Here is an 18,586-nt window from a genome sequence, read left to right on the forward strand (position 1 = left end):
CCCAGCCAAACTGAGCAATCAGGGCGATGAATGCCTCTGGTCAGGGAGGTGACCAAGGAACCCGATGGTCACTCTGACAGACCTCCAGAGTTCCTCTGTGGAGATGGGAGAACCTTCCAAAAGACAACCATCTCTGCAGCACTACACCAATCAGGCTTTTTATGTTTGAGTGGCCAGATGGAAACCACTCCTCAGTAAAATCACATGAAGCCCACTTGGAGTTTGCCAAAAGGCACCTAAAGACTCTCAGACCATGAGAAATAAGAATCTTCTGGTTTAATGAACACCAAGATTGAACTGTTTGGCCTGAATGCAAGCATCAGTCTGGAGGTGGTGGTGGCAGCATCATGCTGTGGGATATTTTTCAGCGGCAGGGACTGGGAGACTCGTCAAAGTACAGAGATATCCTTGATGAAAACCTGCTCCAGAGCGCTCAGGACCTCAGACTGGGGGTGACCGTTCACCTTCCAACAGGACAACGCCCTAAGCACACAGCCAAGACAATACAGGTTTGGCTTCGGGACAAGTCTCTGAATGTCCTTGAGTGGCCAGCCAGAGCCTGGAATTGAACCCAACTGAACATCTCTGGAGAAACTTAAAATAGCTGTGCATGGACGCTCCCCATCCGCCTGACAGAGCTTGAGAAGATCTGTAAGAATGTGGTGGCATATTTCGTGCTTTACCAAATGAGGAGAGTTCAAACTACACATCAGTCACGTTGTACTTAAACTACATCTTTATAATAATAAGCTTTGCAATAGCATTTGACTTTCAACAATTCACTATTTCTAATGAACCGTTGAGAAGTACAACACGAAAAGTACAAAGATCTTTTATAGCCAAGATACACCCCTCTCAACTTACACTGCGAACCACAGATCTTAGGAACAGTTCAGAAAGGTTAAGATTTGTATGAAAGATATCTATAAAACATAGCAGACAGTTACTGCTGTGTCAACAGTTCTATTGTAAAGACCAGTGTCTGGCCCCTCCTCTCTCAAAAGGGAACCGTCTCTCCCTGGTACGGCATAGAACAGAACCATTAGCTCATGTTCTGGAATGCTCTTTAGGTTTTATCACCAAAGACATCGTAAATCTCCTCTGTCAGTGCTATCTTCATAGAGGCCCATCCTCAGTGGAACACACACACAATACTCTATTCTGTCGAATGTAACAACTATTATAATGTATACAAGCATTATAACATAAATTTACAAGCATTATAACATAATCTTGCAATTTTCCACGACAAGAACAATGTGAGAAACACCAAATGCAGGTGTGCCAAGCTTGTAGCTTGTAACTCGAGGCTGTAATCACTGCCAAGGTGCTTCAACAAAGGACTGAGTAAAGGATCTGATAGTTATGTAAATGTGTTTTTTAAATATTTTTTTATATATATATATATTTTTTTTTAATTTGCAAAAATTTCTACAACCTGTTTTTGCTTTGGTCATTGGTGTGTAGATTGATGGGGGGGGGGGCGATTTAATCTGTTTTAGAATAAGGCTGTAACCTGTTGGATTCTAAACTTTGAACATTGAGATATTAAAAAGACATGATAGATCAACGGCATAGTATATAAAGGAGTGAGATCTGGAGAAAGACAGAGTGGCTGTTGAATGTGCTGAGTGGACGGGAGGAGATCAAAGGATTGCTATAGGGAGGCAGATGGACATCTGTGGATTAGGGTGAAGGAGGGGTTGAGGTCAGGTGGTGAGGTCAATCCCTGTTACCTCGTCCTGTGAACCATAATATGTAAGGATTGGAGAGGAGAGTGTCCAAAGTGGGGATATATATATTATATATATATATATATCTATATATATTATATATATATATATATATATATATATTATACACACACAGTGGGGAGAACAAGTATTTATACACTGCCGATTTTGCAGGTTTTCCTACTTACAAGCATGTAGAGGTCTGTACTTTTTATCATAGGTACACTTCAACTGTGAGAGACGGAATCTGAAACAAAAATCCAGACAATCACATTGTATGATTTTTAAGTAATTTAATTTGCATTTATTGCATGCATAAGTATTTGATACATCAGAAAGCAGTACTTAATATTTGGTACAGAACCTTTGTTTGCAATTACAGAGATCATACTTTCCTGTAGTTCTTGACCAGGTTTGCACACACTGCAGCAGGATTTTGGCCCACTCCTCCATACAGACCTTCTCCAGATCCTTCAGGTTTCGGGGCTGGTCGCTGGGCAATACGGACTTTAAGCTCCCTCAAAGATTTTCTATTGGGTTCAGGTCTGGAGACTGGCTAGGCCACTACAGGACCTTGAGATGCTTCTTACGGAGCCACTCCTTAGTTGCCCTGGCTGTGTGTTTCGGGTCATTGTAATGCTGGAAGACCCAGCCCCGACCCATCTTCAACTCTTACTGAGGGAAGGAGGTTGTTGGCCAAGATCTCGCGATACATGGCCCCATCCATCCTCCCCTCAATACGGTGCAGTCGTCCTGTCCCTTTGCAGAAAAGCATCCCCAAAGAATGATTTTTCCACCTCCATGCTTCACAGTTGGGATTATTACATTACATTTAAGTCATTAGCAGACGCTCTTATCCAGAGCGACTTACAAATTGGTGCATTCACCTTATGATATCCAGTGGAACAACCACTTTACAATAGTGCATCTAACCTTAAGGGGGGGGGGGGGGGGTTAGAAGGATTACTTTTCCTATCCTAGGTATTCCTTAAAGAGGTGGGGTTCCAGGTGTCTCCGGAAGGTGGGTGATTGACTCCGCTGACCTGGCGTCGTGAGGGAGTTTGTTCCACCATTGGGGTGCCAGAGCAGCGAACAGTTTTGACTGGGTGAGCGGGAACTGTACTTCCTCAGAGGTAGGGAGGCGAGCAGGCCAGAGGTGGATGAACGCAGTGCCCTTGTTTGGGTGTAGGGCCTGATCAGAGCTGAAGGTACGGAGGTGCCGTTCCCTCACAGCTCCGTAGGCAAGCACCATGGTCTTGTAGCGGATGCGAGCTTCAACTGGAAGCCAGTGGAGAGAGCGGAGGAGCGGGGTGACGTGAGAGAACTTGGGAAAGTTGAACACCAGCGGGCTGCGGCGTTTGGATGAGTTTGTAGGGTTTTAATGCACAGGCGGGAGCCCAGCCAACAGCGAGTTCAGTAATCCAGACGGGAGATGACAAGTGCCTGGATTAGGACCTGCGCCGCTTCCTGCGTGAGCAGGGTCGTACTCTGCGAATGTTTGTAGAGCATGAACCTACAGGAACGGGTCACCGCCTTGATGTTAGTTGAGAACGACAGGGTTTGTCCAGGATCACGCCAAGGTTCTTAGCACTCTGGGAGGAGGACACAATGGAGTTGTCAACCGTGATGGCGAGATTCATGGAACGGCAGTCCTTCCCCGGGAGGAAGAGCAGCTCCGTCTTGCCGAGGTTCAGCTTGAGGTGGTGATCCGTCATCCACACTGATATGTCTGCCAGACATGCAGAGTGCGATTCACCACCTGGTTATCAGAGGGGGGAAAGGAGAAGATTAATTGTGTGTCATCTGCATAGCAATGATAGGAGAGACCATGTGAGGATATGACAGAGCCAAGTGACTTGGTGTATAGCGAGAATAGGAGAGGGCCTAGAACAGAGCCCTGGGGACACCAGTGGTGAGAGCACGTGGTGCGGAGACAGATTCTCGCCACGCCACCTGGTAGGAGTGACCTGTCAGGTAGGACGCAATCCAAGCGTGGGCCGCGCCGGAGATGCCCAGCTCGGAGAGGGTGGAGAGGAGGATCTGATGGTTCACAGTATCAAAGGCAGCCGATAGGTCTAGAAGGATGAGAGAGAGTTAGCTTTAGCGTGCGGAGCGCCTCCGTGACACAGAGAAGAGCAGTCCTAAGTTGATGACTAGTCTTGAAACCTGACTGATTTGGATCAAGAAGGTCATTCTGAGAGAGATAGCAGGAGGCTGGCCAAGGACGGCACGTTCAAGAGTTTTGGAGAGAAAAGAAGAAGGGATACTGGTCTGTAGTTGTTGACAATCGGAGGGATCGAGTGTAGGTTTTTTCAGAAGGGGTGCAACTCTCGCTCTCTTGAAGACGGAAGGGACGTAGCCAGCGGTCAAGGATGAGTTGAGAGCGAGGTGAGGTAAGGAAGAAGGTCTCCGGAAATGGTCTGGAGAAGAGAGGAGGGGATAGGGTCAAGCGGGCAGGTTGTTGGGCGGCCGGCCGTCACAAGACGCGAGATTTCATCTGGAGAGAGAGGGGAGAAAGAGGTCAAAGCACAGGGTAGGGCAGTGTGAGCAGAACCAGCTGTGTCGTTTGACTTAGCAAACGAGGATCGGATGTCGTCGACCTTCTTTTCAAAATGGTTGACGAAGTCATCAGCAGAGAGGGAGGAGGGGGAGGAGGGGAGGAGGATTCAGGAGGAGGAAAGGTGTAGGTGATCAAATACTTATGTCATGCAATAAAATGCAAATTAATTACTTAAAAATCATACAATGTGATTTTCTGGATTTTTGGATCTCACAGTTGAAGTGTACCTATGATAAAAATTACAGACCTCTACATGCTTTGTAAGTAGGAAAACCTGCAAAATCGTCAGTGTATCAAATACTTGTTCTCCCCACTGTATGTGTATATATATATATATATATACCTGTGATGGTGAGAAATGTTTTGTTGTCTGAATAGAACTGTAACGACCCTTTGGGAAGAATTAAACTTGGTTAAGCTTCTCTAGTGTCCGTGAGTTATTTACTCTGAGAAATAAAAACCGAACAAACCATGGATAATGTCAAGGGGTCTGAGTGCTTTCCAATGGCACTGTATTTAAAATTTAAAAAACAATAGTGCCCTTCGGTATGGTACAGAAGTGGTATGAAAATCTTAATACCGCCCAAACCTAGTCTTGCGGCTTGTATGGTCTTAGGAGTGGTCAAACGATAACTACTGTACATATTTGCTGTTGTAGGAGGGGCCAGTATAATTCAGTGTCACATTCTGAATGACAAGAGGCACATCGTCACCAAAGACACCAACAACAATGTTGCATCCTGGGACGTGCTGAAAGCCTGTAAGGGAGAGGACCTYGGGAAAGTAGAGTTTGATGAAGAGATTAAGAAGAGGTTCAAGCAAGTCTACGTCCCAAACTGGTTCTCTGTCGACCTCAAGACYGGGGTAGGTTTCTAGGTTTATAACTTAGTAATACTATACTTATTCAGTGTTTGAAAAAGGTGAAGCTAGATAAGATCGGTTGATGTTGTTTCTCTCTCTCTGTGTGTTGCTGGATAAGATGCTGACCATCACGCTGGATGAGAGTGACTGCTTCGCTGCCTGGGTGTCTGCTAAGGATGCTGGRTTCTCAAGCTCCGATGGATCGGACCCAAAGTGTACGATTTTTAGGTTTTCATTTTWAWWWWAKRTRRTRKWMSRMYRWTRTTTYTTTYTTTTTAGCTTTGCAATGTTTGTGTGTGTGTATAGTGAACCTTGGTGGACTGCTACTTCAGGCCCTGCTAGAGTTCTGGCCCAGGACGCACATCAACCCCATGGATGAGGAGGAGAACGAGGTCAACCATGGTAAACGGGCCTTGTTGTTGTTGTCAAAAACAGTGTTAATCTGAGATACGGCTATAGTGTTAGACATCCCATGTCGCAGGGTTAGGCCCAGAAAAAATGTCCATAGACTCACTATTTCATCATGGTATAGGAGCAGTAAAAAAAGATTATAGTAACCTTTGACCTTGTCCAACCCCAGCAGCAGTGAATGGGGAGCAGGAGACGCGGGTACAGAAGGGGAATGGGTACTTCCAGGTACCTCCACACACTCCAGTCATCTTCGGAGAGGCAGGAGGGAGGACTCTGTTCCGGTACATATCTAAATTTTACGAAACCCATAGCTAGCCTGCTAATATTGTTGGACTCACTAAGTCTAGGGATCTTAGGCCTAGCTACATGGTCTGTAACCTMACTCATTATGTCTAGGGGTCTTAGGCCTAGCTACATGGTGTCGTGTCTGTGACCTATCATTAKATGTGGACTGTTATTTTATCAAATCYATTCTCTGTGTAATTTAATTACGRGATTAAACTAATCATGTGACTTTAACTAGGAAGTCGGGGCACCATGGAAAAATGTTGTTTATAGAGTGCCAATTTCCTGAATATAACTCTTCAGATATTTTCATATCTTATCGATTAGTCATTCTCATTAATGTATTATTATTACCTCATCAGTTCCATTACTGAACGTCACGAACCCTAGCCTAAATTATGAATCAGCGATATACACATTTCCTTAATTATTTATTTACTAACTAAATAATCACACAGAATTACATAACAAACAAACAGTGGCTATTTGGGTTACTACATGATACAAAGTAAAAGTCCCTAGCGGACAAATCCGATATGACGACTTGGTAGACAAAGGAAAGGGGTGGGGACCGAGAGCAGGAAAGACAAAATGGATTCACTACACAGTTGATAATTATATTAATTGAAATGCTAATCCTTTGCACATGAACGGSCCCGTTCATTCGAGAATAATTGCAATGTATGTCTTTGTCTTCTCTGTTGGAATCGCCGGTCCGTCTGCTGGAGAGTCAGTTCATCAGAGAGTCTCTGGTTAACTTCCCCAGAAGTCACAATATACTTCGTGGTTATAGTTTTCTGGGGGTGTGGCCACTGACTAGTTGAGCTTTTTATGAAAATTCATACTCTCATTTAGAAGGTTAACATCACATTACATCTTTTCACAAATAGTTTCATGTTTAATCACATAGGTTTCACGATATTTAGATGTAAAGCTGACAGCTGGGAAATGTACACTTTAAGAGATACAGTTGTGTGATTCCTGTCCTTCATGAGATCACCAAGTGAAACACACTCGTCYTGACTGTCCCTTAAGTGTCCACYGACCACTCCKACATTCTCAACAATAAAAATATTMTTATAATTTTTCAAACTTTTGATGACCAKGGGTCTCTGTGTTCCACAGTTTACATTCCAATCTCGAACACTACAGAGCATAGAGGCAGCGTATTTTATGACCGACCATAAAACAGTTGACTTCCCGCTCTCCCCCTCTACGAGAGAGACCCACTGTAAAACTGATCCTTCAGATCGTCACAGGAGAGTCATGACATTCCCCCTCTACGAGAGAGAGAGCACGCTGTAGAGAGACCCACTGGAACCTGATCCTTCAGATCATCACAGGAGAGTCATGACAAACCCCTCTACGAGAGAGAGCACGCTGTAGAGCGAACCAGTGTGACCTGATCCTTCAGATCGTCACAGGAGAGTCATGACATTCCCCCTCTAACGAGAGAGACACGTTGTAGAGAGGACCCACTGTAACCTGATCCTTCAGAACGCACAGGAGAGTCATGACATTCCCCCTCTACGAGAGAGAGCACGTTGTAGAGAGGACCACTGTAACCTGATCCTTCAGATCATCACAGGAGAGTCATGACATGGTCTGTAACCTGACTCATTTCTATGGGTCTTACGCCTAGCTACATGGTCTGTAACATGATCATTATGTCTAGGGATCCTAGCCTAGCTACATGGTCCTTAAGCTGAATGAATGTGCGTATTTGTGAGAAATCAGTGTACGAGGACCGCGTTGGATGCAGGTGTGCCCAGGGAGACGACAACCTTACCTTAGGTCCAGGGCCAGCTCTGTCTTGACCCCTTTGGGTCGGTGTGCCCAGGGAGACGACAACCTTACCTTAGGTCCAGGGCCAGCTCTGTCTTGACCCCTTTGGGTCGGTGAGCCCAGGGAGACGACAACCTTACCTTANAGCTCTGTCTTGACCCCTTTGGGTCGGTGAGCCCAGGGAGACGACAACCTTACCTTAGGTCCAGGGCTAGCTCTGTCTTGACCCCTTTGGGTCGGTGAGCCCAAGTGGATTATCATGTGGTGACAGAAACAAATATATACAGAAAGGAAAACTACAGACAGGCATGTCTAAACTAAAGATTCCAAATGAAAAGCCTCGCGACCACCGAACCGACCGGCAGCCTCGCGACCACCGAACCGACCGGCAGCCTCGCGACCACCGAACCGACCGGCAGCCTCGCGACCACCAAGCCAGCCGACCGGCAGCCTCGCGACCACCAAGCCAGCCGACCGGCAGCCTCGCGACCACCAAGCCAGCCGACCGGCAGCCTCACAGCTCTGCTAGCTGGGACACTGACTGACGATCACCTGATGTGCTTATCAACCAGGCTCAGCATTTGGACAAGGTTGCTGCTGCCCCCTGGAGGAAGGATTGAAAAAGTGTAACCTGGGTAGTGTGTTCGTCTCTAACACTACTATTATATAAATACATTTGATTGAGGGATTATAGAGAGAATTTTGGGAGCAAAATAAATTTTGTCGAGGCTTTATCATGCATGGGCTCATTAATGAATCTGAGAATGAATCATTACTTGTCTTGCATCACCAGTTAAGACACACAAAAAAACAGTCCTGTTTGCAACATCGATTTACTTCCCTGTACTGTTCTTCTAGTTCTRCAGCTGTTCTAATGTTGAGTCTCCTGTTTCAGACTGTTGTGTAGGGACTCGGGTGGGGAGACGGAGTCTATGTTACTGAATGAGACAGTCCCACAGTGGGTCATAGACATCACRGTGGACGTAAGTACCTTTTCAGTCTTCCCTTGCTTTTACTCTTCTTGCCTCAGACTTCACTGAATTGACATTTTGCCCTCTTTTTCTGTGTCCTCCAGAAGAACATGCCGAAATTCAACAAGATCCCGTTCTACCTTCAACCCCACTCTTCTTCTGGAGCCAAGACACTGAAGAAGTAACATTTTGGGTTTCTCAGTTTCAGGTTTCTTCATGAGAAACCACTACCTTCCACACTTCCAAGTCCCTTTATTAATATTCGGCTTTGATGTTCTTACATGAATAKATCCTAKACACACACACACACGATTTGACCTCTGTATATAAATGCACCGTCGACGTTTCCCGTCGTAAATCAAGATCCTACTTCCCTTGACACACATCCTTTTATTCCACTGTGTGTGTGTGTGTGTGTGTGTGTGTGTGTGTGTAGGGACCGTCTGTCTGCCAGTGACATGCTGCAGGTGAGGAAGGTGATGGAGCACGTCCATGAGAAGATCATTAACCTGGACACGGAGTCCCAGACCACTGCTTCCTCCTTGGCAGCCAATGACAAGCCAGGAGAGACAGAGAAGGACGAGGACATGGCCCTCATGGCCGAGGAGAAGATTGAACTGATATGTCAAGACCAGGTGGGAAACCTCCCTACTCCTCYTTCTTCTGTAGTTTAGGGAGGAATYAGGAAACATCTTTGCTGTTTTAGTAAAGATTATGGACTTCAGTTGTTGATGGTTGAAGGAGAAATGTGTGTGTGTTATCTGTTGTGATTCCTAAGTATTTTGAAAAAGTCCACTACTTGACAGCTTCACTTTTGATGGTGGTTTGGGCAATGTAGTTGGTTGCTTCGATGTTGATTTGAAGTTATTTTGGTTTAGTTTAACATGTCATATTACAGATTGCCGCAATGCTGATTTTGGTTTAGTTAAATTACAGCGTAATAATGACAGTGATGACTGAAATAGATATCCACCTGATCCACATCCTGGTTGATCTTCTCTGTTCTCCCACAGGTCCTGGACCCAAACATGGACCTGCGAACTGTCAAGCATTTTATCTGGAAGAGCGGAGGAGACTTGACGCTTCACTATAGGCAGAAATCTACGTGAGGCAGACACCTCATTTAAGGGATAAAGAGACAGTTTCTTCACACATCCTACCATCCTCCTTCAGCCCCAATGATTGGCTGGCCGTGAGAGGGTAGGCGTATCACCCCACCCACTCTGTTTATCAGGGTCGTTATTCATTAGACACCGTATGGGAGAAACCATGGACTAAATCTGAATTTATCCAATAAGAATCACTTTTTTTTCTTCCCTKTCTCCATTTGCCGTTGCGTATTGATAAAATTACAACCCAGAGGTTTGAGGAGACGTTTTCTCTGGCCATTTGAGGGACGTGGGTGACTTCGTATCATAGGAAACTCAACCGGACAGACCGGTGAAGCCCGGAGACTAGTGAGAGATTCACGATGAATGGCGCTTCTTTCTGCAGACTGTGCTATAATGCATAGTGGAATGATCAATGAATGAAATATTTTATCTAGCTCTATGTAGGTTATTTAAAATGAAAAAGAATGTTGTTTGTCCTTTTTCCTTTGTGATGTCATAGTAAAATGGAATAGTTCTGGTAGTAMGTCATTCATGTATATATGTGCTGTTTTGTTCTTGTACATTCCAGAAACAGCCTTTTGCTCCTTCCTTCACCGATACTATGTCCCAGTTCTCACGTATGTTTTTACAATGCAGGAAACTTCTTGCAGCCATTGCTTTTCCCCCAATCCTATGCTTTTAGATCCATGATAGGGGACTATGCAAGTGTATACTTCTGGGGGAAAGAGAGGCTACATCCCGATTCTCCACTCTCTAGGACCTGAAGTTCCTCCTTACCGTGTGACTTGACCAGGAGCAACTCCTGGCCRTAACTRCACCTACCTGGACAACTATTTAAGRCAATCAATGTTCGTCCCTGACTATYTTGTTGTTCATGGCTTAATTCTGTCAACCCGAATTAGGACTGACTGACTTCAGAGATTGAATATTTTTGTTGTTGTAAATAACATGCTTTATGTGAATTCATGTTCTTTTTATTTTTCAGGATGCTATGTTTAAAACATTTTTGTACAGTTTAACAAGTCAGAGAAATTAACTTTGATCAAAGGTTTTTGATTCAATGTTGTTTTTTTCTCCTCAGAATCCTGAGAAAAGCACACGATATCAAAAAGGACAGYTTTCCTAGCCTGGTCCCGGTTCTGTTTGTGCTGTCTAGCCAACTTATAACTGTCATTGTCGACAATGATCTGGGACCAGGCTACAGATTTTCAAGTATGTTTGTAGTTGTCTAAGCAATCAGGATACAAACAAGGTATTTCTTAAATCACACATTGTAACATTGGGCATCTGGTGGACAAAGTTTACACATTTTTAAAGTGAAATCTCCACCCAGACTTGTTTTATGATCATGAACCAATATTCACATCTTCCAAGAGGGCTATTGTATAATGTTTCATATAGCTAGGCAGTAATTGGTTCTAGGATGTTAGTTAAAAAAAATATAAATTCTCATACTACAGTGTTTATACATATAACTTAACTGCGTAACCAAATTGAAAATGTAATATGTAAAACCATAGATTGGATGGGATGCACACTTACTTGGGACGAGTGAAATAACTAGTTTGAGTAAATTGTCTTTATTTTTAGTTTGTTATAGACTTGTCCCCCTCCCCCCCCCCACACACAAGAAAGGTGTGTATCAGTAATGCGTTACTATGGTGATGAGTTAAGAGGAAGCGCCAGTAACTGTACACCATAGAAATAGAATGACTTTCTATGGTGTAGACAGCAAGATGCCGTATCCTACAGTATTTATATCCCCTGTTGGTTGTAACTACTGGTGGATGATGTATATTTTTGGGCTTTCAACAGCATATTAAATTTGAATGTTTTTAATAGACTGAAAGTATTGTATTTGTTAACTGTCTCTCACATTTCACCATTCTCCCGCTTATAATGTATTAATATCATGCAATAACATCAATCAAATGTATTTATAGAGCCCTTTGTACGTCAGCTGATATCTCAAAGTGCTGGTCAGAAACTCAGACTAAAACCCTAAACAGCAGGCGTAGAAGCACAGTGGCTAGGAKAAACTCCCTGGAAAGGCAGGAACCTAGGAAGAAACCAGGCTATGAGGGGTGGCCAGTCCTCTTCTGGCTGTGCCGGTTATAACAGTACATGGCCAAGATGTTCAAATGTTCATAGATGACCAGCAGGGTCAAACAATAATAATCAGTGGTTGTCCAGGGTAGCACCTCAGGAGTCAATGTCAGTTGGCTTTTCATAGACAATCATTCAGATATGTAGAGACAATGTATTAATATCATGCTACAACTGCTTATAACGTATTAATATCATGCTACAACTGCTTATAACGTATTAATATCATGCTTTAACATAATATGCTATATCTTAACGTATTAATGTCATGCTATGACATCTTAAAACGAACGTATTTATCATGCTACAACTGATTAACGTATTAATATATTAATGCAAATAGTCCGGGTGGCCATTTGATTAATTGTTCAGCAGTCTTATGGCTTTGGGGGAAGAAGCTGTTAAGGAGCCTTTTGGTCCTCGACTTGGCACTCCGGTACCGCTTGCCGTGCGATAGCAGAGAGAACGGTCTATGACTAGGGTGACTGGAGTCTGACAATATTTTGGGCCCTTCCTCGGACACCGCCTGGTATAGAGGTCCTGGATGTCAGGAAGCTTGGTGAGCCGTACGCACTACTCTCTGTAGCGCCTTACGGTCAGAGGCCGAGCAGTTGCCACACCAGGCGGTGATGCAACCAGTCAGGATGCTCTCGATGGTGCAGCGGTAATACTTTGAGGATCTGGAGACCCCATGTCAAATCTTTTGTCTTCTGAGGGTGTAAAGGTGTTGTGCCCTCTTCACAACTGTTTTGGTGTTTGGACCATGATAGTTTGTTGGTGATGTCACCAAGGAACTTGAAACGCTCGACCCGCTCCAATTCAGCCCTGTTGATGTTTATGGGGGCCTGTTCGGCACTCCTTTTCCTGTAGTCCACGATCATCTCCTTTGTCTTGCTCACACGGAGCGAGAGGTTGTTGTCCTGGCACCAGGTCTCTGACCTCCTCCCTATAGGCGGTCTCATCGTTGTCGGTGATCAGGCCTACTACTGTTGTGTCGTGGGTGAACAAGGAGTACAGGAGGGGACTAAGCACGCACCCCTTGAGGGGCCCCAGTGTTGAGGATCAGCGTGGCAGATGTGTTGTTGCCTACCCTTACCACCTGGGGGCGGCTCGTCAGGAAGTCCAGGATCCATTAGCCTAGTGAGGGAGGTGTTTAGTCCCAGGGTCCTTAGCCTAGTGATGAGATCTGTGGGCACTATGGTGTTGAACGCTGAGCTGTAGTCAATGAACTGCATTCTCACATAGGTGTTCCTTTTGGCCAGGTGGTAAAGGGTAGTGTGGAGTGTGATTGTGTCATCGGTATGTGAATTGGAGTYCGTCTAGGGTTTCCTGGCATGATGGTGTTGATGTGAGCCATGACCAGCCTTTCATTTAGGCAGGTTGCATTCTTGGGCACGTGGTCTGTTTGGAACATGTAGGTATTACAGACTCGGGTCAGGGAGAGGTTMAAAATGTCAGTGAAGACACTTGCCAGTTGTTRSTGCTATATCATGCAAGAACGTGTTAATGTATTAATATCATGCAATGCTTAATGTAAAAGTTGGAGAAAAACAAAAAGGCAAAAATAAATTGTGACCATTTTATTTTTTTTGTTCCAGTGACTAGTAGTGATTCCATTTTTGCATCAGAAGCTTTACAGAGAATATTCATACGTTTTCACAATCAGAATTTCATTTGCACTCATTCGTAACAATAAAAACTCTCCATTCATTGATAAAATACTTTCCCCCCCCTCATTTCTCACAACTAAAGTACCTAACCTAAATCAAAAAAGAAGACCAAAAATAACCTTCCCTTACAGAAAAGCATTTATATTAAACTAACAACAGTAGTGTCACTATTTAWTCAGAAGCTACAGCACAGGGTTAGGGGTCAATTCAGAAAGCATTGAAGAGAATTGGATATTTCAGTGTACTTCCTGAACTGACTAATTMAAATGGAATTGACCCCAGCCCTGATACTGTATTGTCTGTGGTTCCAGCTTACAGATGACTTCCATGATGGCTACAGTATGTTGCCTACAGCTAAAGAAAGTCAAAAACTACAAACATGGCTGACAATTGCATAGATCACAAAAATGACMACACAGATAAAGAGGTAACATGGAGGAATGAGAGAGACTTTCCCTACTGTATGTTTACAAAATAATGACCTTTCACCTAGGGTGTACAGAAATCCATAAAATGACACTGTTTAAAAAATAAAATGCACCGCATCYAAGGCTGGGATTCAATCCGATCATTCGGTAGATTTGAGATTTAGCACGCTTGACATTCAAAAGGTAATTTACTATTGAYCCAACATATTGCATCGTTGGTGAATGCGGTCTCTGCGAACACAGGAACATTGACTTTATAAAAAGTGCATAGCCGACAAGACGCGATCGGATTGAATCTGACCCTTACYCTACAGAAATCCATACAATTATATCGGCCAACAAATAAATGCACTGTAACTTATTGAAAACAGGTCTACCTCTCCCTCTTAAGTAAAGATTCAACTTTCTTGAGTTTAAGAACTAAAAACTACAACCTGATCCCACATTCAACTTGTAAGTCGCTCTGGATAAGAGCGTCTGCTAAATGACTTAAATGTAAAAATTCAAAAATGTCTCTCTTTTGTAAACACAAAACGAACAAAAAATGGCTATATTTGATGCTTTAAAAACAATGACTTTTTCCCAAATATTTTAAACTTAAATTTAACATGGATTCCTATAACAGTAACCAAGGAAGACGWCACCTGTTCTCATCCTGTACAATGGATTAAAGTGAGCTAAAATAAAAGACAGCATTTTTGTGTGGAGTGCTCCACCTCCTTTCTAGTCCGTTTGGAAGTTTGTCTTGGTGATTTTTAAATCATTGCTGCTCCTTTGTTTGCTGAAGTGCGAAGGATATTTATTAACCTTTATTTAACTAGGCAAGTCAGTTAAGAACAAATTCTTATTTACAATGACGGCCTTTACAAGGTTCACCTTGAACTCTTCCAAATGATAGGCGTTGTTTTTTTAAAGAGTAAAAAAAGAAGCTGTACCCGATTTGATTATATAGATGTCACGAGGTACTGAACCTGGGTCAAGTATGTATGTAAAAATATACATGTCAAAAATACATTTGAGATGCGCTTAATTTAGCTTGAAGTTTGCACTTTTGAGACTACTCCATTGTGCCTGGCAAACTAACCTCGGAAGCCCAGGCTTCTCACYTTCGAGTCAACGAGACGGGATTTGGAAGGAGGGCRATGCAAGTCTACTGGCAAACTAAATCAAGCGCAGCTCAAGTATTTGAATGTATTAGACCCAGGTCTATGAGGTCCACTCGTGTATTTCAACAGGAATAGTGGAATTACAGGACAAAAAAAAAGTTGTGTTGTCGTCACAAATAAAATATTAAAAAAGGTGCAACTATGCTTTAAGTTTATACATCACCGGTTTGTCGTAGTGAATTCTATAAAGTAGTTAAACAATGTATTTATCTGTGTGTGTAATTATCTTTGGATCTATTACATGGGCATTCCATCTTTTTTTTTTTTTTTAAGAAATCCAAAACAATAATAAAAAAAGTACTTTTTTTTTTTTACACTAAAACAAACTACAAAATGTTCATAACATTACATTGCAACCCTTATGGCTAATCGGAGCATTAAGCTGAACTTGTAACATAGGATACTACACCCAAAAATACAAGAGAGCTGTTATGTATGTCTGAGTATTTCTACCATGATCTGTCTCGTGACCCTTCGAACCATCCAACCAGTCATTAAAAAAAAAAACTGTACAACGTTCTCTCGGACCATACCGTCTTACCAACTGTAGACTGTACGCTCGCCATCACTCATATAACAGAGGCCTGTTCAGATAGAAATGTATAGTATAGAACAGACATCCATCGTCATCATATAAAATTGGGGAACCGTGTCAGTTAAATTCATTACATTTCTATCTGGTTCTATTAGTGTCTCATCTCAATACATCACCCCAGGTCTTTTCACCAGCGTTCTGAAAATGCCCCATGTTTGACTGCTCAGTATCTCTGCTAGTGTTTCTTCAGGCAGTGACCAGACCCGGCAAGAAACACACAAACCTACTCTTCCTCCACTTCCTGGTTGCTGACCTCATGCTCGTGGTGGTGGTCATGGCAACACTCGTGGTCGTCATGGTGGTGTTCCGCTGCGGCGGTTTCAGACTGCTCCACAGAGAGTTGCTCCAGTGAGCTGATGACGTCAGGCTCTACCATTGGCTCTGGTGGTGTTCCATCCAATGCGACGTCCTCCTGAGTGAGTGAGTCCCCCAYGATGTCACTTACCTGGGGCTGAAGCAGGAGGTCAGCCTGGGGCTCTGGCTGGAGCTGGTCCTGGGGTAGGAGGTCCAGGGGAGGGCAGGAGGTGATGTCTGGGTCTGGGAGAGAAGCATCAACAAGAGGGGCGAATGGAGCCTCCACAACTGTGTCAGGGGATCCAGCGGATTCGGACGCTTGGTCTTGTGAGTCGGTGGGCATGATAAGGGACTCCCGAGGTTCAGTCTCCATCCAGTTCTCTGGTGGCGTCTCAGGAAGCTCACTGTCACCCAGCTCTTCTGTACGAACAGAGAGACAGTCAACGTCGGGACTACGGAGATTCATTGTTGGACAAATTGGTTGCAGCGGTATAAAAAAAAAATTGTGTTTGACTGATAAGGGTCTATCGTTTCACATGGTGACAATAAATATCAACAGTGTGCTTGTCTTGTCATGAAACTGTTTTGACACGGAAACCAATTGAAAATACAAACACTACCAAAACAACACCTTGTTTCCCTTTCAATAAGCTCCAAGTTATTGTTAACTTACCGATGCCGGAGATGTTGTTGCTGTGTTTTTCCTCATGCACATCCTCGTGTACGGCCAGAGAGGTGCCGGTCATGTCGATGGACGAGACGGACAGGTCCAGCCGATCAGCCATGTCTTCTGATGGGTCAGGGGCCATCATAGCCACCTCAGACTCAGAGAAGCCTGGAGGAACACAGAGTCACAGATTCAGAATCAGGCAAAAAGACAAAGCATTGGCAGAGCACAGAGGTAGTTCAAGATAAAAATGAAACAGACAAAGAGGCTGCATCAATATAACAGTTTCACAGATTCAGAACCGAACGTCAGAAACCTAGAGGAACACAGAAAGACAGATTCAGAACCGAACCTCAGAAACCTAGAGGAACACAGAAAGACAGATTTATTATTATTATTAAGGGCCAAACTAAGCAAACTAGGTCACAGCACAGAGTTCATGGAAGACGAACAGTAAAGACAGACATAGTAATCAGAGTCCTGGGTTCTGGCTGTGTATAATTGTGTTGTGTGGACCCAAGGACGAGTAGCTGTTGCTACCCCCCAAACAAATAGACAAACATTTTAATGAACTCCTATTTCATATATGGCTTTATATGTGTTGGCTGAATATGTGTTTCTATAATGATCTAGGGTGCGTTCGTATATTCACTCTGGAGTGCCAGAGAGCGCCCTGGGCCTTCGTATATTCACTCTGGAGTGCCAGAGAGCGCCCTGGGCCTTCGTATATTCACTCTGGAGTGCCAGAGAGCGCCCTGGGCGTTCGTCACATTGTCTGTTCGTAAATTCAGAGTGTTTCGCCCTCTTAGCTTTCAGAGCACACAATGGAAGCTCTGGCTGAGGAGTAGGGTTGATCCGACCAATCAGTAACCCACCTGCATCCATGACTCCCTGTAACCGACCAATCAGTCAACCCACCTGGATCCATCCAATCAGTCAACCCACCTGGATCCATGACTCCCTGTAACCGACCAATCAGTCAACCTACCTGGATCCATGATTCCCTGTAACCGACCAATCAGTCAACCCACCTGGATCCATGACTCCCTGTAACCAACCAATCAGTCAACCCACCTGGATCCATGATTCCCTGTAACCGACCAATCAGTCAACCCACCTGGATCCATGACACCCTGTAACCAACCAATCAGTCAACCCACCTGGATCCATGACACCCTGTAACCAACCAATCAGTCAACCCACCTGGATCCATGACTCCCTGTATGGGTGGAGGTAGAGGACTGCCCTCTTCCTGCAGAGTGATCTGTTCCAGTCTGTTATCCTGGTCTGTTATCTCTGTTCCCTGTCCCCGGCGTGGGCTGGACTGACCCACCATCAGAGACGCCTGTGGATCACACAGAAACAACCCATAACAGTTTATTTATTCATTCAGTCATTTCACAGGGACAATGCACATCAATGAACATTTCTGTAAATGTGCCTGGGGGGTGGGGGGGACAACATGTTTGTTGTTGCCTTGTTGTCATCTGTAGACACCTGTAGTTCCAAGTTTAATACTGCAGATAGGTATAATGCATGATGATGTCATAAGCATGTATGATAGCCTTGTAATGGGGTAACGGTCAGCCTCGTCACTAGCAGACCTGTAGATTCATGTGTCATTACWGTACACGTGGTATTCCCTCCGTCTCATTCCCATACATGTAGTGAAACACAAGGYGCCCGTCCATACCTCTTCATATCCATTGGCGGGGATCGCTGGTGTGSAGTCATCTTCAGGTAGAGAGGGAAACATGGATGGGATCCTGTGCAAGTAGCCGTATCCGATACCACAACCCAAACTAAACAAACAAACATCAGTTAAGACTGCTGATGATTCAGAGCCTCGGCATTTAGGCAGGACAGAATAACCTCAGAGAAGAGAGAGAGAGAGCCCAGGTAAAACCTAGTGGCCCACTCACCTCCCCTCCCCAGGTAAGGT

The 18,586-nt window shown here is 44.1% G+C and overlaps 2 protein-coding genes across 5 annotated transcripts in view; one reads left to right on the forward strand and one right to left on the reverse strand.

The window, feature by feature from the left end:
* LOC112073458 (WD repeat-containing protein 48) overlaps positions 1-11,561 on the forward strand; it is a 22,923-nt gene extending 11,362 nt beyond the window's left edge. For 2 of the 4 annotated variants that reach the window (XM_024140749.2, XM_070440153.1), the window contains exons 11-18: positions 4,952-5,157; positions 5,273-5,369; positions 5,461-5,556; positions 5,735-5,846; positions 8,531-8,618; positions 8,711-8,787; positions 9,043-9,241; positions 9,620-11,561. In XM_024140749.2, the coding sequence (XP_023996517.1) occupies positions 4,952-5,157; positions 5,273-5,369; positions 5,461-5,556; positions 5,735-5,846; positions 8,531-8,618; positions 8,711-8,787; positions 9,043-9,241; positions 9,620-9,715 (971 nt within the window). In that variant the 3' untranslated portion in view covers positions 9,716-11,561. The remainder of the gene's footprint in view (positions 1-4,951; positions 5,158-5,272; positions 5,370-5,460; positions 5,557-5,734; positions 5,847-8,530; positions 8,619-8,710; positions 8,788-9,042; positions 9,242-9,619) is intronic. The other 2 variants (XR_011476556.1, XM_024140750.2) reach the window with 2 other exon arrangements.
* Positions 11,562-13,389: 1,828 nt separating this feature from the next.
* The window catches only part of LOC112073459 (Golgi reassembly-stacking protein 1), a 23,224-nt gene continuing 18,027 nt past the window's right edge, over positions 13,390-18,586 (reverse strand). Inside the window, exons 7-10 of the mRNA XM_070440152.1 lie at positions 18,338-18,446; positions 17,848-17,989; positions 16,651-16,812; positions 13,390-16,397 (exon numbers count right to left, since the gene is read on the reverse strand). Coding sequence (XP_070296253.1) covers positions 15,907-16,397; positions 16,651-16,812; positions 17,848-17,989; positions 18,338-18,446 — 904 coding nt within the window. The 3' untranslated portion in view covers positions 13,390-15,906. The remainder of the gene's footprint in view (positions 16,398-16,650; positions 16,813-17,847; positions 17,990-18,337; positions 18,447-18,586) is intronic.

Source organism: Salvelinus sp. IW2-2015, unplaced genomic scaffold (assembly GCF_002910315.2).
Source record: "Salvelinus sp. IW2-2015 unplaced genomic scaffold, ASM291031v2 Un_scaffold2268, whole genome shotgun sequence".
NCBI lineage: Eukaryota > Metazoa > Chordata > Actinopteri > Salmoniformes > Salmonidae > Salvelinus > Salvelinus sp. IW2-2015.